This window comes from Pseudoliparis swirei, chromosome 15, assembly GCF_029220125.1.
Source record: "Pseudoliparis swirei isolate HS2019 ecotype Mariana Trench chromosome 15, NWPU_hadal_v1, whole genome shotgun sequence".
Classification (NCBI taxonomy): Eukaryota; Metazoa; Chordata; class Actinopteri; order Perciformes; family Liparidae; genus Pseudoliparis; species Pseudoliparis swirei.
In genome coordinates this window covers 20,888,133-20,911,836 of record NC_079402.1, presented here as the reverse complement: position 1 = coordinate 20,911,836, position 23,704 = coordinate 20,888,133, and the positions used below count along the sequence as shown (strand labels likewise).

The 23,704-nt window shown below is 39.2% G+C and overlaps 4 protein-coding genes across 15 annotated transcripts in view; 2 read left to right on the top strand and 2 right to left on the bottom strand.

Annotated features, from left to right (window-relative positions):
• dym (dymeclin) overlaps window positions 1-10,848 on the bottom strand; it is a 68,318-nt gene extending 57,470 nt beyond the window's left edge. For 9 of the 10 annotated variants that reach the window (XR_008833837.1, XR_008833838.1, XR_008833840.1 and 6 more), the window contains exons 1-6: window positions 10,657-10,848; window positions 7,686-7,896; window positions 4,540-4,592; window positions 4,284-4,377; window positions 2,784-2,920; window positions 1,754-1,826 (exon numbers count right to left, since the gene is read on the bottom strand). Coding sequence is in view for 3 of the 10 variants with exons in the window: in XM_056431904.1 (XP_056287879.1) it covers window positions 1,754-1,826; window positions 2,784-2,920; window positions 4,284-4,377; window positions 4,540-4,592; window positions 7,686-7,825 (497 nt within the window). In the remaining 7 variants the exon portion in view is untranslated. Of the gene's footprint in view, window positions 1-1,753; window positions 1,827-2,783; window positions 2,921-4,283; window positions 4,378-4,539; window positions 4,593-7,685; window positions 7,897-10,565; window positions 10,634-10,656 lie in introns of those variants that run through there. The other variant, XM_056431905.1, reaches the window with a different exon arrangement.
• A 1,080-nt stretch (window positions 10,849-11,928) lies between these two features.
• bxdc2 (brix domain containing 2) lies at window positions 11,929-15,773 on the top strand. The gene is made up of 10 exons (XM_056431910.1): window positions 11,929-12,109; window positions 12,299-12,410; window positions 12,553-12,596; window positions 12,673-12,743; window positions 12,844-12,893; window positions 13,288-13,361; window positions 14,040-14,090; window positions 14,367-14,468; window positions 14,594-14,722; window positions 15,223-15,773. The coding sequence occupies exons 1-10, from the start codon at window positions 11,963-11,965 to the stop codon at window positions 15,475-15,477; spliced, it is 1,035 nt and encodes a 344-aa protein (XP_056287885.1). The 5' UTR covers window positions 11,929-11,962; the 3' UTR covers window positions 15,478-15,773.
• rad1 (RAD1 homolog (S. pombe)) lies at window positions 15,436-19,503 on the bottom strand. Of its 2 annotated transcripts, none has more exons than XM_056431912.1 (7): window positions 19,475-19,503; window positions 18,883-19,084; window positions 18,346-18,454; window positions 18,047-18,204; window positions 17,398-17,498; window positions 17,122-17,220; window positions 15,436-16,477 (listed from the first exon to the last, which is right to left on the bottom strand). In XM_056431912.1, exons 2-7 carry the CDS (start codon window positions 19,075-19,077, stop codon window positions 16,306-16,308), a joined length of 834 nt encoding a protein of 277 aa, XP_056287887.1. In that variant the 5' UTR covers window positions 19,078-19,084; window positions 19,475-19,503; the 3' UTR covers window positions 15,436-16,305. The 2 variants fall into 2 exon arrangements, with proteins under 2 accessions (XP_056287887.1, XP_056287886.1); XM_056431911.1 differs by having other exon boundaries at window positions 19,452-19,492.
• A 55-nt stretch (window positions 19,504-19,558) lies between these two features.
• On the top strand, window positions 19,559-22,242 carry LOC130204909 (UPF0729 protein C18orf32 homolog). 2 transcript variants are annotated; one of them, XM_056431915.1, is made up of 3 exons: window positions 19,559-19,625; window positions 21,251-21,441; window positions 21,865-22,242. In XM_056431915.1, exons 2-3 carry the CDS (start codon window positions 21,262-21,264, stop codon window positions 21,958-21,960), a joined length of 276 nt encoding a protein of 91 aa, XP_056287890.1. In that variant the 5' UTR covers window positions 19,559-19,625; window positions 21,251-21,261; the 3' UTR covers window positions 21,961-22,242. The 2 variants fall into 2 exon arrangements, with proteins under 2 accessions (XP_056287890.1, XP_056287889.1); XM_056431914.1 differs by having other exon boundaries at window positions 19,560-19,648.
• Window positions 22,243-23,704: the final 1,462 nt, after the last annotated feature.

Below are 23,704 nucleotides of genomic sequence, written 5' to 3'. Positions count from 1 at the left end.
TCGACTGCTTGAAAAAGGCCAATCGATTATTGCACATATTGTTTCTGCAGTAGGACAAAACATGCAGCAAAACACAATGTCTTTAATATTAACTCGACCGTAACTTCATCTTTACCGATTAATTAGCCATCTGTGTCACGGTTTGAATATCCGAAACGCAATTAAAAGAAATGTCATTCATGTGATTCAGGTTACTGCATATCTCACTGAATAGATTTGAGTCTTAAAAATAAGACAATAAATCATATAGCTTGGTGTAAGACACGTACGATATATTCAGACTCAAATGTCCCAGTATATGTGGGAAGAAAAACAAAAAGTAACTGCTTTATTTGTCAATATGCGTCAACTGCATACCTGGAAATAATCTAAAAACTATTAGGATCCATCTTTCTTGTGAAAGAGTCACGAAAAAAAATCGAAGATGTCTGCTAGAGATTTGGGGGATTCACGCACAGAGGAAGTGGGCCGACAGCCACAAAGTGGTGGAGGGAAGGAAGACAGGTTGAAGGCTGGAACAATGAACACCGCCGGAATGCTGACGGCATCCACGCGAGAGCCGGGGGTTTGATGTCCAGAGACATCGGGAGAGGAGAGAGGATGTCGACTGGTCGACGAGAGAGAGGGGGAAGGACAGAGAAAGACGCCGCGTGGAGGACAAAGCGACCCGTGAGTCGCGGTTCTGTGTATTCGTTTTGACGGAGGAGGGATTCGTCCACGGAGACGTGCTGCATCCATGACTCCGTCACGAGCCGGAGATAACTCCAGCGCTGATGAGTAAACACGATGAAATATTCACTCATTAAAGCGGAGGGTGTTAGCGTGCACGCCGCCCACGGGGAGCGACGGGTAATACCATTTTTTCCAATCACGATGTCCCCTCCCCTCCCACTCATTGGCAACGCTCCTAAGCAAACTTTCATTTCAAGCCTTTTCTCTTCTTCTTCTTCTTCCCGAAAAACAACAAACGCATCATTAGTCACAAGCCCTCCTTCGTATGTTGTCCTTTTACTAATCCAGTCGCCAGCTCAGTCAGTCGGGCTGACGACTGCGAGAGGAAACCTTGACCCATAATGCATTTCCGCTCCTCTCGGTTAGTGAATCAATGAGCGGGAGAGAGGGGGACAACCTTTTCAAACGGTTTGTCATTACCTGCTGAGTGTCTAACATCCCAGACACAACTAGAAGGGGCACTCGGTAGAGCGCATACCTTCGCATATCACAAGATTGGGCATTGAATTATGAACATTTTGGCATTAGTTGCATTCCAATTGGATATAAATTGACCGCTATGGTAAAAAGAAGATTTTGACCTTTTCATGACCTTAACCTTGACCTTTGACCCGATCGATCCCAAAATCTAATCAAATGGTCCCCGGATAATAACCAATCATCCCACCAAATTTCCTGCGATTCGGTTTAGTATTTTTTGAGTTATGCGAATAACACGCATACAAATAAATAAATAAATACACGGCGATCAAAACATAACCTTCCGCATTTTCAATGCGAAGGTAAAAACAACCAGTGAATAAAAACAAGGAGCTGGGCCGAGTCTACATGTGAATATCGGGCTGATGGTATAATGTCAAACAACTGATCTTGAACAGTTTGCACCATGACATTAAAAAAACGTGCAGAGTGCAAAATGTCACTTTACAGCGGTGTATCCCAATCAGCCTTGAATCTGGGACAGTTTTAGTGTGTGTAAGAGAGACAAACTAAACTACACACACACACACAGAAAACTTACAGCAGGGGCACTTCTACAATCAGGTGGATGAGGTTGGACAGCAGCTCCTCCAGGAGGTCCTCACGGCCGGCTTCTACACAAGAGAGACGTTTGCTAATTGGGATAACAGGGTTCCTGCTGGGCTCGCCAAATTAAATGAAAGACTTTACTACTTTAGACATTTTTAATGCACCATAGAATGCAATTTATCAGGCAGTTTCACGATCACACCAGCCGAAGTATAAAAGCAGCATGTAAAACCAGGAGAGATGACGGATTATTAAATCATAGTTTCAGTACTTCCCAGCAGTACAGAGCAATAATTCCTAATGATATAATTAATCAAATTAACGTGACCTGAACACAGATAAGGCAGAAAATGAACGGATGGTTAAACAAATGTATGCGATTAATTTATTTTAATGTTATTTATTAATAAAAAGAAACAGTTAAGTGAAGGGGTGATAATAAAAACGCCACGGCACGATGATAAAAATGAAAGAGTAATAATTAAATTTCTTTCTGCAAATGTGCACGAAAAAACACGTCATGTTATTTATGATTATCAAGAGGGCGCGCATTCGCAGAGTGTTTGTTTGGAGACCGACGTCAGCGTGTTCGAGGACGACGAGCGGCACGCAGATTCAGACTTATATTTAAACGAGTCTCCCAGAGACCGCCGATCCAGGTCAGTACTTAGGGGTGTATGTGCTCAATTAAAAATCCAATTTCTTATCTCCTCTTAAGGTATGATGGGAAGTGTTACACATTTGACCCTCGTGGCTATATTTTAATAACTCACATCTTAGGAGCCGACTGGGAGACAAACACTTTAAAGGATGTTGCTCGAAAGATTGTCCAGCAGATGAAGTGGATTTTTGTATGAAGTAGACTTAAGTGTAAAACAAACATTTCGAAACTGACATTAAAGCGTTAAGTCTCTCTATATGTACAAAACGAGAGCTTTTCACTTTAAATCCGTCGTTGAATTCTGTGTCGTTGATTTATTTAAACTATGTGTGGCCCCTCTTCCACAGGATCTGGAACTCACCTCCACAGGAGCCTAGCGCCCTCTCCTGGTAGGAGAACTGCAAGTGCAGCTCTTCTTCACTCATCTCCCTGATGAACACCTTGAGCAGGCAGCGAATCATGAACAATGCATTGTGGGCCTGCCAGATAAACAGCTGACTGTGGAAGGGAAGAAAAAGTCATCACGTTGGAGGTCAAAGGAAATAATACACAGTTGTTTTATGCTCTACATTCACAGAGGAAAGCGTTACTGTCCATTCGTGTTCTTCAGTAATAGGATGCGTTGAATGTTAACGGTTACATATTCATTAAATAGTTCATTTAATAGTGGTATGTTTGCTTGGGATTAAAGCCCCTGTGTATTTCGCCTAATAAAGCTAGAAACTCCACCAGAAGGCTAATTATTAATGAATAAATAAATGATCGTCACCTCTCCCCGATGGAGCAGAACCAGAGCAGTGAATTGAGGGTCGAATTCAAAGTAGTGACCCTCTGGTGCTTCTCAAATTTGATGACGATGAACAGTTGTCTAAAAACTGCATTAAAACGAAGAGAATACCGACACCCTCTCCCGAGGATACAAGGATACTAAACGAGTTAACTACGTCTTCCTTCGGACAAAAAGATGGGGACAAAGTCGGTGAGAAAGAAATGAGAGGGGGGGGGGGGGGGATTGGAACCATTCGGTGTGAGACTAAATGTTTCACAACCACTAAACACCAACACGGGCGCGTCTAATCAGCTCCACAAATTGACAATTTGCACATGCCGATTGTTATAGACTCAGAGGGCGTGGGTTTTGTTTACGGCACAAAATGTGAGAAATGTTGTTGTTTTTAATCGAGGAGAGCGGTTGGGGAGCGATAACTACGACCTCAAAAAGTATGCTTGACGGAGATCAAAGAGTTCCCACTCGGGTGACTTGGGCACGGCCACTCTGTGGATATGGGGCTTGTGCAGAATGATGCCACATGTGTCGATGGTTAAACCTCCGCAGTTTTCTTATGGGAAACAACAACAACTGTAAAGAACTAGAACGGGCACTCGGTAGAGCGCATACCTTCGCATATCACAAGATTGGGCATTGAATTTTGAACATTTTGGCATTAGTTGCATGCCAATTGGATAAAAATTGACCGCGCTAAGGTAAAAAGAAGATTTTGACCTTTTCATGACCTTGACCTTGACCTTTGATCCGATCGATCTCAAAATCTAATCAAATGGTCCCCGGATAATAACCAATCATCCCACCAAATTTCATGTGATTCGGTTTAATACTTTTTGTGTGATGCGAATAACACGCATACAAATAAATAAATAAATACACGGCGATCAAAACATAACCTTCCGCATTTTCAATGCGAAGGTAATAAATAAATAAATAAATACACGGCGATCAAAACTTAACCCTCCCCGTGATCAAACAGTAACTCCCGCGCAGCGATCGCCGACATGCGCGGGCTTCATCGTTCCCGACGCACGCGTCTGAACTCGGCCTCTCCTCCGAGGTTCCCATACTCACTCTTGGCATTCCGTGGAGATTTTCAGCTCTTTGGTTCTTCCGAGGAAAACTCTGACGAGAGCGCCAAAGTTCCCCGATCTGGGATTGTTTTCAACTTGAAAGGAGAGAGAAAATGTACCGGCGGCATTACATTAGATCCAGAAACTTCCCAATCTGACAGTTTGGCATGCAAACAATAAGAAGAAACACAAGTTCAACTTTTCGTCTTGTTTTTTTAAACAACGCGTTATTGGTTTTATATGATAAAGCCACATACTGAAGATCTTGGCGAGGGGGATGACAGCCTCTTCCAGTAACTTGGAGTCTCCACTGGTTACAAGGAAGAAAAAGAAACACAAGGAATGAGACGATACCTAAAAGAGATGTAGAATAAAACGGATCGTAGGATCATCCTCTGCCCTCTGTCGTCACGCCCGATAATGCAGGATAAGAATAAGAGAAGAATAAGAGCATTCAAATAGTTTGCATCTGCTTTGACATAAAGAAAAAGACTGAATACTGAATGAGACGTTCAAAGCCAGGTTAAAACGTACGACACAACCTTCTGTCATATTGTCACGACAAAGTATACACATGTTTACAGATGGTTGCTGCTGTTACTCGAAGAAGACAAGCAACCGGAATGTGTCAACTTTGGCTCTTGTGATGGGCATTCGACACGATTTACCTCGTTTTATTGAGCGAACAATAACTCAAGATATTCATTCAAAGATACATATATATATATATAAATATATACACTACCGTTCAAAAGTTTGGGGTCATCCAGACAATTTTGTGTCTTCCATGAAAACTCATTTATTTATCAAATGAATTGAAAATGGAATAGAAAATATAGTCAAGACATTGACAAGGTTAGAAATAATGATTCATATTTGAAGTATTAATTTTGTTCTTCAAACTTCAAGCTCAAAGGAAGGCCAGTTGTATAGCTTATATCACCAGCATAACTGTTTTCAGCTGTGCTAACATAATTGCACAAGGGTTTTCTAATCAGACATTAGTCTTCTAAGGCGATTAGCAAACACAATGTACCATTAGAACACTGGAGTGATCGTTGATGGAAATGGGCCTCTATACACCAATGGAGATATTTCATTAGAAACCAGACGTTTCCACCTAGAATAGTCATTTACCACATTAACAATGTATAGTGTGTATTTTTGATTAATGTTATCTTAATTGAAAAAACAGTGCTTTTCTTTGAAAAATAAAGACATTTCTAAGTGACCCCAAACTTTTGAACGGTAGTGTACATCATTCATGAAAATAATTGTTAGTTGCAGCACTCAATTAAACCACTCCTCTTGTTATCAGGGTTCTTACACATTTTGACCGATGGATTTCCAGGACTTTAACCCTTTTTGCCTCTAGGTCATTTTGAATGAATCAACCTTACCCCCTTTTTTGACCCGATTCAATGTTTTCAATGTTGTTCACCCCCTTTTGTAACATATTTTACCTTTGGGTTTTATTTTTTGGGTTCAATTTAAAACCTCCAAAAAAAAATTAGATTAATATTGTTTGTTTTTTTTTTTTTAGTGTGAGGTTTTTTTGTTGTTTGTGTGAAAGAGAACCGACACAAAACATTGAATGAATCACAAATTAATCCTAAAGGGAGGGGGGTGGACAAATTCGGTCAAAAAAAAAATAAGGCAACACAAGGGTTAAACCAAATTTCCATGACCAAACTGAAAAATTCTGAAAATGTTGCGTAACGAGAGCGTACGCCGGCTTATATTTTGAGCGTCTTTCTTTAAAAAACATTAAATATTTCAAACTCGGCGTAAATTATAACAAATGTCCGTGACTTTTCCAAAACTTTTATGATTTACGTTTTTTCCAGGACTTTTCCAGGCCTGGAAATGACCATTTTAAAATTCCATGACTTCCAGGTTTTCCATGACCGTACGATCCCTGTGTTATGTTGTCAGGGCAGATGGTGTATTTTGCGTGTGTGCCTTTGTCTGGTATTTGTGCTAGAATCAAATAAAAAGACAGTAGGATAAGTACACAAGTGCATATGCTCCGTTATCAGCCCGGTTGCGGGAAAGAAGGCAGTGTCTTTCTTTACTTGTCATCACTATTTACAGAGGAACTCGATGTCTACTCTCCGCCATGCAGGACAATAACCCCGTTGAATCATTTCTGAGGTGAGCTCTGCAAACATCCTGCATGCAGGTCAATGTCGGATCCTGGTGGAGAATCTTAAAGGACTTTCTCAGTGGGAAGGTTGCGAGTCGAATGTCTTTTGGTATCGCGCACTTTAGCTCCCGAGCAGATACCGGGGGACATTTGCCAAAAACCTGAGACATTTTCAAGAAGCTGCCAGTGGAGTCGTTAATACAGGGTTCTTACACATGTTGACCAATGGGTTTCCAGGACTTCAGACCAAATGTCCATGACCAAACTGAAATCTCGGTATAAACATGAACATTTTTGAAAATTGTGCGTGTTGAGAGCGTACGCCGGGTTATATTTTGAGCGTCTTTCTTTAAAAAACGTATTAATGATTTCAAACTCGGCGTAAATGAACATGTGATTATAACAAATTTCCATGACTTTTCCCAAACTTTTATGATTTAAGTTTTTTCCATGACTTTTCCAGGCCTGGAAATTACCATTTTAAAATGCCATGACTTCTCCAGGTTTTCCATGACCGTACGAACCCTGTTAATAGTTCCACGTCCTCTAAATTATCACGCACACCAGCTGTTAGACTGATTAAAAAAAAACTTTTTTAAAAAGGTCCATTCAGGAAATGTTGCTTCTGTATTGATCAGTTTTCCCTCCTATTTGTTTTCCCTCCTTGCTGGCGTCTTGCTCTGGTTTCATCTAGAGCGGCAACTAACGGTTGCCAGGGGTTGCCAGGAAATTCATTCATTCATTCATTAGTTTGGCTAGGAACCGCGAGCGCGAGGTTGGCTTACTAGCGTTCATCTCTCGTTTCAAATTGGTTTCACCATCACAGCAACTTAGTTTCTCCATTAGAATACTCACTCAGGGTTCGTACACCTGTCGACCAATGGAATTACAGGACTTCTCCATGACTTGGCCTATGCCAGCTTATAATTTGAGTCTTCCTTTCAAAAACATATGAATTATTTTAAACTCGACGTAAATGAGGGTTAGGGTATGTGAATATAACAAATTTCCATGACTTTTCCAAAACTTTTGTGATTTAAGTTGTTTCCATGACTCTTCCAAGCCTGGAAATTACCATTTTAAAATTCCATGACTTTTCCAGGTTTTCCATGACCGTACGAACCCTGTCACTTTATAACGATAAAGGGACACGTGTGCATGTGAAGCTGCAACCAGGGAATGTTTGGTGCTTGATAAATACATACCTTGAGACGCATCTCACAGAACCTCTCCATGTGTGTGTGTGTGTGTGCGTACCTGCTGGTGGGACTGATGAAGGTGAAGGAGATGAGCTGGTTCCAGAAAGGGTCATTCTCCGATATGGAGTCGGTGCCCACCAGGGCCTTGAGGCTGGGATTGTCGGACAGGTCACTGACCTGGCTGGTGTTGGCTCCCATCTCTCTCTACTGGCTCCACTCAGCCAGACTCGCCTCTCTTCACTGCTTTCTCACCAGGCATAAGCCAGATCCTGGGACAGAGGAAACGCTTTCATCATTAATGCCAGAATAGAAAGAGAAACAAACTCGGCGGGTGGAAGCCACTTCACAGAACGGTTTTAAGGCTGCATGCTGGCGTCATTTAGAGCCGTCCCAAATGTAAATATATAGAAGGGAGGCCCGGTGGCAACGGGTTTAAGGCTCTAGCCAGGGAACAACAGCATCCTCGATTTGAGTTGGGGGCTTTATTTGTTGCATGTCATTTTTCTTCATCTCTCCGTCTGTAACATCTACTCTGATGGATAGATTCACCCCCCTCCCCCCCTCCATTATTCATATTTGTCCTTGATTTAAAATGTCCTAGCAACAGGGTTCTTACACGTTTTGACCGATGGATTTCCAGGACTTTTCCATTACTTTAAACCAAATTTCCATCACCAAACTGAAATCTCGGTATAAACATGAAACATTTAGAAAATGTTGCGTATTGATTGCGTACGCCGGCTTATATTTTGAGCGTCTTTCTTTAAAAAAACATATTAATTATTTCAAACTCGGCGTAAATTTCCATGACTTTTCCAAAACTTTTATCATTTTCGTTTTTTCCTTGACTTTTCCAGGCCTGTAAATGACCATTTTAAAATTCCATGACTTTTCCAGGTTTTCCATGACCTTACGAACCCTGTAGCAAAGATTAATCATAAACTCAACACACAACACATCTGACAATTGTTGGTTTTCCAAAAATAAAACACATAAGCTGAGTGAAAACCTTCAGTTACATTATCCGAATCAATTTGATGACCATACTTCAGCAACTACTGGCTTCCTGGAGATCTTGATTTGTCAATTAACAAGCACCCAGAGTTTGACTGCCCTCATGAATATGTTCATTAATTACCAATAAATTAGATTTTAAGTCACCGAAATGCCTAAAAGGGCCGGTGCAAACATCCCAATGCAGTAGCAGATGAAACTAGCACATAACTGAGATTCATTATGTAATTAATCACTTGTAAACATTACAACTCAGATTAAACATCAAGTTAGTTTAATTTAATCACGACTACGAGTAGCAGAACTATCATGTGTGCCATGTAGAAATCTCGTGATAAACAATATAGGAAGGGACACTCTTACTTCCCTTTCCTTGTATTTCTTATCAACTTCTTGATGTAAGTAATTATCCATCCATCCATTATCAATACCGCTTCATCCTCATTAGGGTCACAGGGGTCCTGTAAGTAATTATATAGAAGGAAAATCCCCAAGTCCAATACATACATGATTTTGATTCGCATTGATTTGAGGTCAAGTTGACTCCAGGTTAAGACGTAAGGATCCAGGATGTTTGTTTTCTTGAGATGGAACACCTTTAACACACACGGGCCACTGGAGTCCTGGCCGAGGTGACCACACAGAAGGACAGTTAAGACTCTTTCTGTGGTTACCGTCATACAAAAGGGACACATCTGATATAAGGGCATGACATCAAAGAAAGTAGAAATCTGGTGATATTGAGGAAAAAATTTAAAGACATGACTCTGGAGAAGTACAGACGTAACAGCATTGATGAAGCAGAATAAGTAACGGTTAATGGGGACACGTTCTTGAAAAAAATTTGTTTTGTATATATGTATGTATGTGTATGTATGTGTGTGTGTGGGTGTATATATATATATATATACACACATATATGTATATATTAGTGCTGTGTGTATATATGTGGTATATATATATAACTATATATGTGTATATAGTTATATATATATATGTATATATGTGTGTGTGTATATACATACACACACATATATATATATATACACACAAATATATACACATATATAAATATATACACACACATATTATATATATATATACACACATACATATATATACACTATTGCATCTGTCCATCCTAGATCCTCTGTTCCTCTCCTCCTTTCTTCTTTTTTTTTTCCCCTTTTATTTGGAAGGTTTTTTTTTTTTCATGTGGAGGTTTTGTTTTGGGCAGGGATGTGTACAGATTGTAAAGCACCTGAGACAAATTTGTAATTTGTTGTTTGGGCTATACAAATAAACTGAATTGAATTGAATTGAATATATATACACACACACACATATATATACACATATATATACACACACAAATATATATATATATATACACACATATATATATATACACATATATATATACACACATATATATATATGTAAACACACATATATAATATATATATATGGTTCTTTGAAATAAGTTGTTTTGAGAAATCATAGGTACGGGCACTTATAAGCTAGATAGCTTCAGCCTCGACTCTTTCTGTCAGCCACTTTCTTCTTCTGTTGAATTCTGATTGTTGTATATTTAGCTGATCGAAATAAACTCAACTCAAACTCAAGGGGATATGGCGTTACATGCCACCAAAAGCAAGGCATTGTTGCAGACTACTGTGACCTGGCTCGATCAGAATGAACCTAGCAAGGTCTTCTATTCAGTGTGCATCTAGTGTGCATCTATCTTCCATTAATATGACTCAATGTGCATAAAGCGACTGCTCCAGTTGACCAACTTGCATGACGTTAAGCTAGCTCGACCTGTTTCAAGAGCGATGCACAGCCTCGGCATTTTGACTGCAACCCCGGCGCACAGAAAGCCACACACACACTCATCGCGTGAAACCGTAGCTCGGTATATTACCGATTCGTGAGCGCGTCCGGTAAACCGGCGGTTAATAACTCAGCTAACATCCACACGTCCGCGGCTTGTTTGCCATCAGCTGACCGCTTACCTGTCATAAATGCTTCTCGCAGCTTCTGTGTGTCTCTCGATTCCCGGGTCCGTTAAAAGGCGACCGATTTTCCACACTAAAGGCTTTTTTTGTCAATTTTTTCCCCTCAGGTTTAATTTCCAAACGAAAAGCCTTGAAACTGAGGGCGATTTGAGAAAATTAAGTGTACTCTACATACTCTTTTCCTCCATGTTTTCCACGTCGCAACCCCTTGCGTAATGACGTCATGTGGGCGTCGACGACGTCTGAACAGAGCGGTGTAAAGAGAGAGTCGCGTCGAGGGTAGCGCATGACGTTTGATTGTCGCGTATTCATGTGTATTAACGATTATATTACTACAAGGAAACTCTTATCAGTGCTTTATTATTTTACATCACTTGGTATTTGTTTAAAAACACATATAGAATTTGTTTTAAACAATAAAATATGAAAATAATTAGGAAGTAGGCTATTTATAACTTAGTGATGACTAAATATAAATATTCGACAGGAAACACAATAATCTTTACAACGACAAAGTCATTATATAAAGTCATATCTCACTGGAAATCATTCTAAAATGTCAATAAATAAACAAGATTTCTTAGGGAAGTTTATCAATGATAATAATACTCCCATCTTTAATAATTTTGATTATATATTATATTCCATGTCTGCCAATATATCCCCCTAAATGTTACACACTGTTCCTCTAATCTGTAACACTCTACGTTAAGTCTATATTACTTCATATTGATTACACAACTTTAATATTGATGTGCAAATGAGTTGAGATAATGTCCAACTTAATTTCTTAATGTTTTACAGTCAATTATTCTCTTTATTAATTGCTGTATGTTATGTTTTGATCTAATTATATTGAGTTGGCTGTCATAGTGGTATTGTAAACAGTCTTATTAGTTAATGTAAAACATGTTGAATATAATATATATGTGTCATTCATACACTGTATATCTTAATATGGATTACAGTAAGAGCATTTGTTGTTGATGTTAAAAACTAATGGTGGTACAAAAAACTAAATGCATTACAGTAACGCTAGATAACAAAATATCGATCTTAATTTTTTATTATTTAAAATATATATATTATTATTCTCATCTTCATCTTGATGCACGTATTCATTAATCAGTTGTGACTCGTATTAAACGGCTCTGGTTTTGAAATGTGTTTTTGTGTAGTCGACGCAACGTGTCTGCGGTACCTCCTCCGCGCCGCTGGGGGCAGTGGTGGTACCGGCGTTCGCTCCGGTCACACGCGTGCTCTTCGAGTTGGATTCCGCACGAGATTTCTGTCGGAGTACAACATGTCGGCGTTCAAGAGAAAACGTGGAAAACAGGCTGCGAATAAAAAGGCAAAGAAAGTGAAATATGCCGCCGAAGGAGGGGAAGCCCCTACGGAAGCCGAACAGGAGAAGACAAATGAAATCACGATTCCGCCGCCAGTTTCGTTGGTAAGTGCTCGTGCTTGTTATTAGCCATCGAGGCTGTTAGCTAGCCAGCTAACTCGAAACACGAAACACGAGTTTATGTTTTCTCGAAGTTTTTTTATGTGGTTTTTATACTAAAACATCCCGCCGCTACAACACCCATATTGACCTGCATAATAAGACGCGTGTTTGTTGTTTGTATTGCTTTAACAGGGAAGATGGACAAACAAGGAAAGGGTTCTTATCTTCTCCTCAAGAGGCATCAACTATAGAACAAGGCACTTGATGCAAGACCTGAGGACCTTGATGCCTCATTCAAAAGCAGGTTAGGATCTTGAGTCGACCATGTGCGGTATTATTCAGCCCAAAACATGTGCCGACACCACGTTGTGACTTGTGCCAGGCAGAGATGTAGGTGTTGTTCGTTATACTGCTCTAAAAACAAGTTTTTTTCTTTTGTCTGTTAGATACAAAAATGGACAGAAAGGACAAGTTGTTCATTATTAATGAGGTAAGAGGTTTTTGTCTTAAAAATGTGAACACGCATCTCACATCGCAGTCTTACTAAAGATCTGTATCGTTTCCAGGTTTGTGAAATCAAAAATTGCAACAAATGCCTCTTTTTTGAAGCCAAGAAAAAGCAGGACCTCTATATGTGGTGAGTGTAGGGTCTGTGTTACTCGCCTTACAATGCCCCTAAATGTGTTAGTATTATAGGACACATCCAAAGTAAATTCAACAATGCTCTTTCCTTGCAGGATTTCAAACAGCCCTCATGGACCGTCTGCAAAGTTTCTGGTTCAAAACAGTGAGTTTCTTCGGTCCCACGGCTTTGATGCACAGTAGACAACATCTGTAATGTGCCGCAGGGACTAACAGCTCTGTATTACATCACATGTCATTTAGCAGACGCTTTTATCCAAAGCGACTTACAATAAGTGCATCAACCTAGAGTAGAAACTCAGAACAACAAGAATACAGAAAGTAACATTTCTTCAACATAGTCAAACTACTAAAGTACCATAATAAGAGCAATTTAAATGCCACTGAAGTGCTAATCTGTGTTTTAATCCAGATATAGTCGGAAAAGATGTGTTTTTAGTTTCCGCCGGGAAGCTGTAGAGACGTCCTGATGTCAGAGAGGAGCTCGTTCCACCAATGAGGAGCCAGGACAGCAACCTGTATGATTGTCTCATCCACAGTTCACACACTGGCCGAACTCAAGATGACCGGAAACTGTCTCAAAGGATCCAGACCGCTGCTCTCGTTTGATCCTGTGAGTAGCACTGGAGGGGAAATGCTGTCCGTTATTTTGTCGATCATATAATTTCATCAGGGGTTTTGTGTTGCTGATTGGGCAGCTGTGTGACACAAAGACCTGTAATTCATCCAAACATCACACCAGGTGATTTAAATGAGCATCACAGCAATTTGAGAGAAATAGCAGAAATATGTCTTTAAGAAAAGACTTGCACACAGTTTCAGGGTTCGTACGTTTATGGAAAACCTGGAAAAGTCATGGAATTTTTTTTACTGGTAATTTCCAGGCCTGGAAAAGTCATGGAAAAAACTTAAATCATAAAAGTTTTGGAAAAGTCATGGAAATTTGTTAAAATCATGTGTTCATTTACACCGAGTTTGAAATAATTAATATGTTTTTTAAAGTAAGACGCTCAAAATATAAGCCGGCGTACGCAATCAAAACACAACATTTTCTACATTTTTTTCATGTTTATACCGAGATTTTTTGTTCGGTCATGGAAATTTGGGTTAAAGTCCTGGAAATCCATCGGTCAAAATGTGTAAGAACCCTGCAGTTTTCACTCTTGGTACATCAATTCCCATCATAGATCTGAGGAATGAGTGATATGCCTTGACATGCTGTCTTAAATCTAAAAAGGTAAGAACTTGTTGGAACCGTAACAAGAGTTGACTTGTTTTTTCTCTCTCCCAGAAATTTGACACACAGCCCCACTTTGCGTTGCTGAAGGAGCTCTTCACCCAGGTGAGAACAAAACGCACAATCGTGACCACGATTATGGACAAAGTCGACCTTCCGTTCAACTGTAGCCAGAAGATGACATTGTAGGAATTTGAAGGGGTGTAGATCATTAATATTGAACTGGATTGTTCAACAGTTTAACATTTGTTTATCTTGAGCGATGTTGATTAAAGGGTTAATGTATGTAATACTTGTCTTTGAATGCAGCAGTCAACGTTGAAAAGCTCAGCAGGTTTCATACCGAAAATGTTTTATTTAAGGAAGTGTTTACCATTACAGACGTTTTCCACCCCGCGCTACCACCCGAAGAGTCAGCCTTTTGTGGACCACGTCTTCACATTCACCATCGCAGACAACAGGATATGGTTTAGGAACTACCAGGTAACTATTCTGTAATTCTTTACAAAGTCACCCAGGCTTACATCAGTGTATTTACGTGAATATTAAATTGTTCTGTTGATGGTTCACTGTTATATTCAGCTAAAAATCCTCTGTGCCACATTCAGATCATGGAGGAGGACGCCGCTCTCGTGGAGGTCGGTCCTCGCTTTGTTCTCAACCTCATCAAGATCTTCCAGGGGAGCTTCGGAGGGCCTACGCTCTTCGAGAACCAAGAATTCCAGTCTCCAAACATGGTAAGAAAGTTAATCGTATGTGACATGCGTCATTCATTACAGGGTTCGTACGGTCATGGAAAAAACGTAAATCACAAAAGTTTTGGAAAAGTCATGGACATTTGTTATATTCACATGTTCATTTACGTCGAGTTTAAAATAATTCATATGTTTTTGAAAGGAAGACTCAAATTATAAACTGGCATAGGCCAAGTCCAAACAGATTTGCACATAAAGGATAATAGTTTGATTAAAAGAATAAACATTTATATAAGTGTTACTAAATTCTTTTAATCAAACTATTGTCTCTCATTCATTTGTTTCATTTAAGGTATATTGTATGCTTTGTAATTCTCATTGTTTGAATACTACATTTTCAAAAAGTTTTCATGTACACACCGAGATTTCAGTTTGGTCATGGAAATTTGGTTTAAAGTCCTGGAATTCCATCGGTCCACGTGTACGAGCCCTGTCATTACCTCGCGACTCCGTTATCTGATTGTCAACTTTCTCACACGCAGCACCGGCGAGATATTCGAATGGCGGCGGCGGCCAGAGTGCGTGAGAAGCAGATGGTGACGGAGATGCAAAAGCTGAAGAGGGCCGAAGCGAAGGAGGACGTGACCACCGACGTCACGGCCGACGTCTTCATGACACCCGCCGACGAAACGCACGTTCACATCCAGACGGACGCGCCTCTGCCGAAAGTAGTGAAGAAGAACAAACACAAAGCGTTCAAAAGACAAAGGATAGCACGCAGGGCTCAACTTAAGTGAGGAGCGCACCGCTGCCTTGATTTATTATCGACTCACATGTGGTGACGCCTCCATACAATATTATGAACTTTGTTAGGTTAAAAAACTTTGCAACACGTCATTTTATTGTCACTTTTGAGAATTTAAAATATGCTTGTGTTGTGTTCAATGTCTTTTGCCGGTCTAATCGAGACTAAACTGTAACTTTACTTCATCCTTTTTGATAAATGGAAATATTCCATCGATGTAAAAAAATAACCTTTTTTTTGATTTGCAGTGACCGGTTGGGTTTCAATAATAAAACAATTTAAACATTCTGCATCATGAGTACTTCCAGGAACTGGTGGTCAAAGGTGTCAGCATACACATACAGAATGAAGGGCAATTGTGCATAGAAGTTGAAGGTCTGGAGTGCAGACCTGTTCACAAACTAGACACCTTGAGCCAAACCACCACCGCTTCAATGTTATGGCCGTCATCCAGCTGCAAGTGCAATGGGGCAGAAATATATACATTTGGACTAATTGTGGTCTCGACAACACTATAAACCATGAAATTAAAGGGGATTGTTTTCTAATCCAATATATGCAGTAACTACAATTTTCCATATCTGTCAATGGCATTGTGTACATATGGTCTTAGTACACACAGGTACAGAATACAGACGTGGGTGACTTTCCACTAATCCCGTGGCAACGCTCCAAACTGTTGGCGAATGCTGAGCGTGGCTATGTTGAAACGAACCCTTTCCCACAAGTCCAGCTGTATTACCAGTGTGCGCCCATCTAGAAGACTTCGCCCACTCATTCTCAGCCGATGGCTGCCCCTGAAGTCATTTCAACAGACTCATCACTCCACTTCCTCATCGGGACAACAAAAGTATTCCACAAAGCAGATCTGTCCGTCGTCGTTCCTGATCAGGTACTGCAGAGACAGGAAGCCCCTGCTGTCTGTCCTCACAGAGACTTTACAGGACAACGCCAGCGCTTTGGTGGACGGCTTCAGGAGGGACATCTTGTACCTGTGGCGGGTAACAGACCAGCACACAACGTGGAGCGTTAATGACATTAACTATGGACAGATGGAGACAAGATTATTCCTCAGTGTGTGATAATGTGTCCATCTCATAGCAGGTATTCTGACATGTCGTAGAAAAAGCACAGCTGTAATTAATGCAGGGTTCGTACGGTCATGGAAAAGTCTTGGATTTTCAAAATGGTCATTTCCAGGCCTGGAAAAGTCATGGGGAAAAAATTAAATCATAAAAGTTTTGGAAAAGTCATGAAACGTTATATTCACATGTTGATTTACCCCGAATTTGAAGTAATTAATATGTTTTTTAAAAGAAAGCCGCTCAAAAACGCACAACATTTTCTAAATGGTTCTTCGAGATTTTTGTTTGGTCGTGGAAATTTGGTTTAAAGTCATGGAAAAGTCCTGGAAATCCATTGGTCAAAATGTGTAAGAACCCTGTTGATAATACTACCACTAATGGTTTCATTGGTGCGCCTCAGTGAGACATTAATATGGAACACGGTCATCGTCACTGTAATTTAACACGTCAAATGTCTCCCGTCAAAAAGTAGTTAGTAACGTGGTATATGAAGAAGTCCGTTCCCACTTCCACAGCATCAGACGACTATCGATCGATTTGTTTGCGCTCACCTGTTCGTTTGTGTCTTGTCGCATCGGAACAGCTCCATCATGTCAGAGTCTTTAGGATAATCATAATGGGAATTTCCAGAGTTCCCAAATGTTGACAATCTGGAGAGGAGAACACATCCCAGAGGTGTAAGATGAAAAAAGTAAAAGGAAGAATTTTCAAGTGGCCTTCTTTCACTTTTATATATTTTACAGTTAAATTAGTAAAAAGAAGATTCAATTAAACTGTAGAACACGCAGTGATGCTTAAACAACAGTTTCCAGTTTTTGACAACAGACCTAAAGTACGGCTGGCTGGGGGACATGGTGATCTGGAGCACCTCACTGGTCATGTCCAGCTCGGAGAAGGCTTCCTTCAGACACTCTGACTGCAGGATCACCTTTGAAAAGAGCCAGGGGTACATCAGTCGTAAACATTGTTTTTAGAAAGCTTGCAGATACTGTCATACTCATGGGTTTGATAAACAAGCGATCATTGAAATCAACAGAATAGGTGCATTTTATTGTTTGTATTTGTCAAACTGCCAAATGTATGTACAGGGTTCGTACGGTCATGGGAAACCTGGAAAAGTCATGGAATTTTAAAATGGTTATTTCCAGGCCTGGAAAAGTCATGGAAAAAACTTAAAATCATAAAAGTTTGGGAAAAGTCATGGAAATTTGTTATCACATATTTATTTACACAGAGTTTGAAATAATTAATACGTTTTTTAAAGAAAGACGCTTAAAATATAAGCCGGCGTACGCTATCAACACGCACAATAAAAAAAAAAATGCATGTTAATACCGAGATTTCAGTTTGGTCATGGACATTTGGTTTAAAGTCATGGAAAAGTCCTGGAAATCCACTGGTCAAAATGTGTAAGAACCCTGTATGTAGTCGTATTTATAAACAGTATACCGATGATGTGAAATAGTGTAAGATCACCTTGTTTGTTACATTGGTGCTGCAGAACTCAAAGTCAACTGGCTCCTCTGGTTCTTGCGTGTTGATCTTGCACACAGTCACGACCCCGCCCTCCTCCAGGAACAGGGTGAGGGGGTAACCGTACCCCTTGTAGCACATTCGCAAGGCCGTTGACACGCCTATCACAGCGGACAACAGAGATAATGAAAATGTTCAGTCATATCCGAGATGGATAATAATCGAAAGATGAACTAATTTAGTAAACAGTGTTGAAATATGATTTTATATTTTTCATTATTGACTGCTTCCTTTATTTGTACCAGGTACTGTGCTTCCTCCAAAGATATTAAGGCAGTCCAGCAGGACTGTGAGGTTGACCTGGAAACCCACCGAGTCTTCCCGTATGGTGAACTCTTGGAAGATCTCCGCCTGGATGGAAAAAAATAATAATCTGTTATTACCGTCGCATTGAAAATGCGGAAGGTTATGTTTTGATCGCCGTGTATTTATTTATTTATTTGTATGCGTGTTACTCGCATAACTCAATAAGTATTAAACCGAATCGCATGAAATTTGGTGGGATGATTGGTTATTATCCGGGGAACATTTGATTAGATTTTGGGATCGATCGGGTCAAAGGTCAAGGTCATGAAAAGGTCAAAATCTTCTTTTTACCATAGCGCGGTCAATTTCTATCCAATTGGCATGCAACTAATGCCAAAATGTTCATAATTCAATGCCCAATCTTGTGATATGCGAAGGTATGCGCTCTACCGAGTGCCCGTTCTCGTTCCAGACTGTGCTGCTTTTCAATGAACAAATGATAAGGATGCTTATGCATGTTAAAACAAACACACCTGGATGAAGGCGTTGGCTTGCAGACATTTGGAGTCCTCCACGGTGACCTTCAGGCCGTTGGGGGTGGCGCTGAAGATGGCATGGTCTTTGAATGCGATTGCTTTCAGGATGTTGGACAGATTGCGGGCATGGTCCAAACTGGCCACCAAAATGTACTGTTCATCGTCGGCCTGCGACTCCGTTGACAGAGGCATCGTGGCGCTGAAATGGAGACACACACAACTCATGTAAAAACTACACAACACCTATCAAAATAAGAGAGTTGAATCTCCAAAAAATCGTTAACAGAGGTATTTATTTCATTGCAAACCGTGATACTATTTTCATTAAAAGTCAAGAGCGATCACCTAACCCCAAAAAGGGTCGCACACCTCTGTCATGTAACTTGTTGCTGTATATTATTGACCTGTTTTAAGCTAGGCTAACGTTATATGACAGCGTATCACATGCAGCTAGCGAAGAGATAAACATCGTAATTTAAGTTGCATGTATCGAGCGCCATGGAACTGATTTCGCATCCCCGGTGAGTTAACTTTAACATGTTTCTGATGCTGCGTCAGCTACTTACAAATACGTATTTCAGAAACTCACATGTTTCGAAGAACGACGCCGCGGACCACTTCCGCTTCTTCTCCGGAAGTAGAGTGTGCGCATGCGCAGATACATTCTATCTAGAGACTTCGGCGCAGAGACCAAAACACAGAAGAAGAATCTCCTCTACAGCGGCAGTACGTGACACCAGGTGTGTTGTTGTGATCCAAATAGGTGAGAATTATATCTCAGTTAAAGTGTTATGGCTAGAATAAAGTTGATAGATAGTTACAGGCTAACTATAATTCTTCATTCCTGATTCGTTCACCGAGCGATGGCAGGAAGCTAGCTAGTTTTTAACGTTAGCTAACGTGACTGTGTTGTTTACTCACTAACCAGGACAGGTATTGAGACACACAATGGCCTTTGGAGTCTCAGGAAGGGCCGCAACAGGTTGAGAATAGAGAAATATTCGCTTCTTGAGCATCAATTTAGTTGACAGGTTGCTGGTGACAAACCTCGGTGCAGTGAGAACTGGTGCAAGGAGGCTTTAAACATGTGTTTGCTAACTAAAGTATTAAGATTAAACTGTGTGACATGCAGTATTTAGACACGTGGAATCTGAATGTTACATCTTGAAGATGGCTAATTGGTAAAACTGTTGCTGTTTCGGCTGTCAGGCCTCCAGTAGAAGTCCCAGTGAGCAGACATCCCAGAAATAATAAAACATGTATTTTTACAGCCTAATACAGGGTTCGTACGGTCATGGAAAATTTTAAAATGGTAAATTCCAGGCCTGGAAAAGTCATGGAAAAAATTTAAATCATAAAAGTTTTGGAAAAGTCATGGAAATGTGTTATAATTTATGCCGAGTTTGAAATATTTAATATATTTTTTAAAGAAAGACGCTCAAAATACAAGCCGACATTTTCTGAATGTGTTATGTTTTTACTGAGATTTCAGTTTGGTCATGGAAATTTGTTTTAAAGTCCTGGAAATCCATTGGTCAAAATGTGTAAGAACCCTGATAATACCTCAAATACGCCTCAAGGGGCTTTAGAGTCCTTTACAGTATATGGCACCTCTCTTCTTAGTCCCTTTAGATAAAGAAAAACTCCCAAAAGCACAATGTCAAAAGTTAAATTATAATTTGTCAAATAGCATTTCTTAAAATATATTTTTGCAAAGGTTTTGTAGTTTTTGAATATTTTTACAATCTTTAATCTGCCCTTGGTTGACAGGTGTGTAGAAAAATGGAATAATGTAAAAGATAATGTTGCATTCCCCCACACTGTCAGCTCAAAATCCTTCTTTTGTTGATATTTGATTTTTGGATATTTTGCTGATTGAAATAAACTAAACTAAAATCCTTATTAATCATGTTTCTCTGTGCTCTGTCCAAGATTTGTGGATGCACAGATCTCAGCAGCGACGTAGCATTAACATCCCAGCCTACGTTTGAAACACTGTGACCACTGAGATACAGGGGTCGTACGGTCATGGAAAACCTGGAAAAGTCATGGAAAAAACTTAAATCATAAAAGTTTAGGAAAAGTCATGGAAATGTGTTATAATCACGTGTTCATTTACGCCGAGTTTGAAATAATTAATATGTTTTTTAAAGAAAGACGCTCAAAATATAAACCGGCGTACGCTCTCAATACACAAAATGTTCTAAATTGTTCATGTTTTTACCGAGATTTCAGTTTGGTCATGGACATTTGGTTTAAAGTCCTGGAAATCCATCGGTCACAATGTGTAAGAACCCTGGAGATAAAGTCACATTATTATGTGTTGACAACTTGTGGATCTCTGTGTTTTCCTTCTCTGCTCTAGGTTCTGCAGTCATGGTGTGCATCCCGTGTATCGTGATTCCTGTCCTGTTGTGGGTCTACAAGAGGTTCCTGGAGCCGTTCATCTATCCTTTCATTGCACCAATTATTAATAGATTCTGGACCAAAAAAGCCGTGCAAGAGACCCCGACTAGCGGCCAAAAAGTTACCGAAAAGAGTAATGGCACTTGTGAGGTAAGTTGATTGAAACGTTATGACGTTCTAATAATTTAACCCCTTTGCCCTTATTAAGTTGTATACGTTGAATATCAGTAGAATATTGCAGAAGTATTCTATCTAATAAATATGAGATTAATGGCAGCGATGTTGTCCTGCTCTGGTTTAGGAATACCATTTAAATGTTTAAAATTAGTATTTCCCAAATAGAAATATGATGTTTTCACGACTCTCCTAATAGGTGCCACAACTCATCCAGACACTCTGAATGTATTTATCATATTTAACATCCCTTACAGTGATTGAAGACGTTTGCCTGTTAAGTTGTTTCACTTGAGCTAATCATGACTCACATTGGTGTTAGTTTTAAAGTCTCTTTCAGGATTGTATCTTGTTGATAACAACAGCTTATTTAAAGAAATTCCTTCTCATGTGTTTCAGCCTGAAAGCAACGGTGAGGCCACTGGCAATGGATCCACTGGCATTGGATCCACTGGCAATGGATCCACGATAGCAGCAGATAAGAAGACAGATTGATAGCTCTAGATTATTATGATGCATCTAAAACAGTGTAAATATTCCATTAGTATAATGTAGAGAAACTATGAATTAACTTACAATACTTCTTTGAATGGATTGCTTTTTAATATTATCGAATACATTGATTCCATTCAGTTGTACTTATTGTTGAAATATTTTCCTTGTTAATTATTAATTGATCTATGCATTTAATGTGTTGATTATTCACTCAACAGAATAGTTTTTCCAAGTCAAATTTAGTTTAATGAATGAATAAAATAGAACCTTCAAATAAAAAAAGATGCTTCTTTATTTATTTTTTAACAGCGCTGTACACACACACAAATATTTATATATATATATATACATTTATATAGTATGTATATCAATATTTATATAGTATCTATATCAATTATTTTAAAATATATATATTTATTTGTAAGATTTATTTTTATTGCATATATGAATATTCAAAAATATATATATGAAGAAGAAAGAAAAATTAATTAATGAATACAAAAATCGTATATACATAATTTTTTTTATTCATTTATTGATTTTTTAAAAAATCAATAAATTAATGATTTTTGTTGTTGAAAAATGCATTAATTAATACAAAAATAATATATATATAACTTTGTATTCATTAATATATTTGTTTTCTTCTTCATATATATATATATTTTTTAAACTTGTTTTACTCTTCAAGACTTCTGTTACACATACATCATGTAGAATCACACAAAGTACTAATGTAGAGGAGCACGCCAAAGTCTGATGCAATTATTCACAGTCACGAAATACCCCATAGTGTCCTCCTTTTTGGTGTTATGGATATGGTCAACTTAATCCATATCCATCCCAATTGAATTCTTCTTTTCGAAAAGTCTTGATACGGAAATTCTTTCCTTTAAATTTTTCTCTGAATGGGATTTTTTTATCAGTGATCCCTCCAGACAATTCTGTTGTACTTTTAAAGTCGAGTTGATTCCACCAGCTGGGTCGTCAGCACTGAATGTAGAAATGAATTGTTTCTATCACGTCACTTCTATTTGTCATCAGTGTGTGAGTGTGATTTCAAATGAACCAGCGTTCAACACTGTCAGGTTCAATTGGAAGATGTCATCTGGACCGATTATTGAACAGTTCATGTTTTCACATTTTTCTCTTAATACAATATTTCGTGGGATTGTTCATAAGAATTTCAATGGAGAGTCGGTGGAGTCATGTGTTTGGAAGTATTTCATGTGTGTAGTCGCGTTCAGTCACATAAACCTTAGAATTAAGAAATATGTCAACTACTAATCCTGCTATGTTTTTGTCACACAGGATTTAAATTCATTTCTCGCAGATTCAGGATTCCAATTCATTTCTGTTGACCATGTGTTTGTAATCTACAGTTAGAATGCGTCTTCTCAGCTGTGCCAACATAACATCTTTGGACTCAGTACTTGTGACGCCCAGTTTTCTGATTTTCACCTCATTCTTTCAGTCATATTGTATATAACAACAATGCAATAAACTTTATTGCCCTCAGACAGGGAGGCGAGTCACTGCGAGGGTCAGGCGATGCCGAACTGTTGAGTCTTTAAATGTGGAACTACACTAATGAAACCCTGTAGAGCTCATCTGAATCAGGTGATGATGTTCTTCAATTATTTTACAATTACCTTCTCTCTTGTTTCTTTTACTCTGTGCTGCTTTAATTACCTTTGCATTGAAAATGCCGGAAGGTTATGTTTTGATCGCCATTTATTTATTT

Coding starts and splice junctions, on each gene's coding strand:
- rad1 (XM_056431912.1), bottom strand. CDS start 19,077: ATGCCTCTGTCAACGGAGTCGCAGGCCGACGATGAACAGTACATTTTG. Junction 18,205..18,345: donor TGGAGGAAGCACAGTACCTG/GTACAAATAAAG, acceptor CCGCTGTGATAG/GCGTGTCAACGGCCTTGCGA. Junction 17,499..18,046: donor GCACCAATGTAACAAACAAG/GTGATCTTACAC, acceptor CTCTTTTCAAAG/GTGATCCTGCAGTCAGAGTG.
- bxdc2 (XM_056431910.1), top strand. CDS start 11,963: ATGTCGGCGTTCAAGAGAAAACGTGGAAAACAGGCTGCGAATAAAAAG. Junction 12,411..12,552: donor GATGCCTCATTCAAAAGCAG/GTTAGGATCTTG, acceptor TTTGTCTGTTAG/ATACAAAAATGGACAGAAAG. Junction 14,091..14,366: donor TGAAGGAGCTCTTCACCCAG/GTGAGAACAAAA, acceptor TTACCATTACAG/ACGTTTTCCACCCCGCGCTA.
- LOC130204909 (XM_056431915.1), top strand. CDS start 21,262: ATGGTGTGCATCCCGTGTATCGTGATTCCTGTCCTGTTGTGGGTCTAC. Junction 21,442..21,864: donor AGAGTAATGGCACTTGTGAG/GTAAGTTGATTG, acceptor CATGTGTTTCAG/CCTGAAAGCAACGGTGAGGC.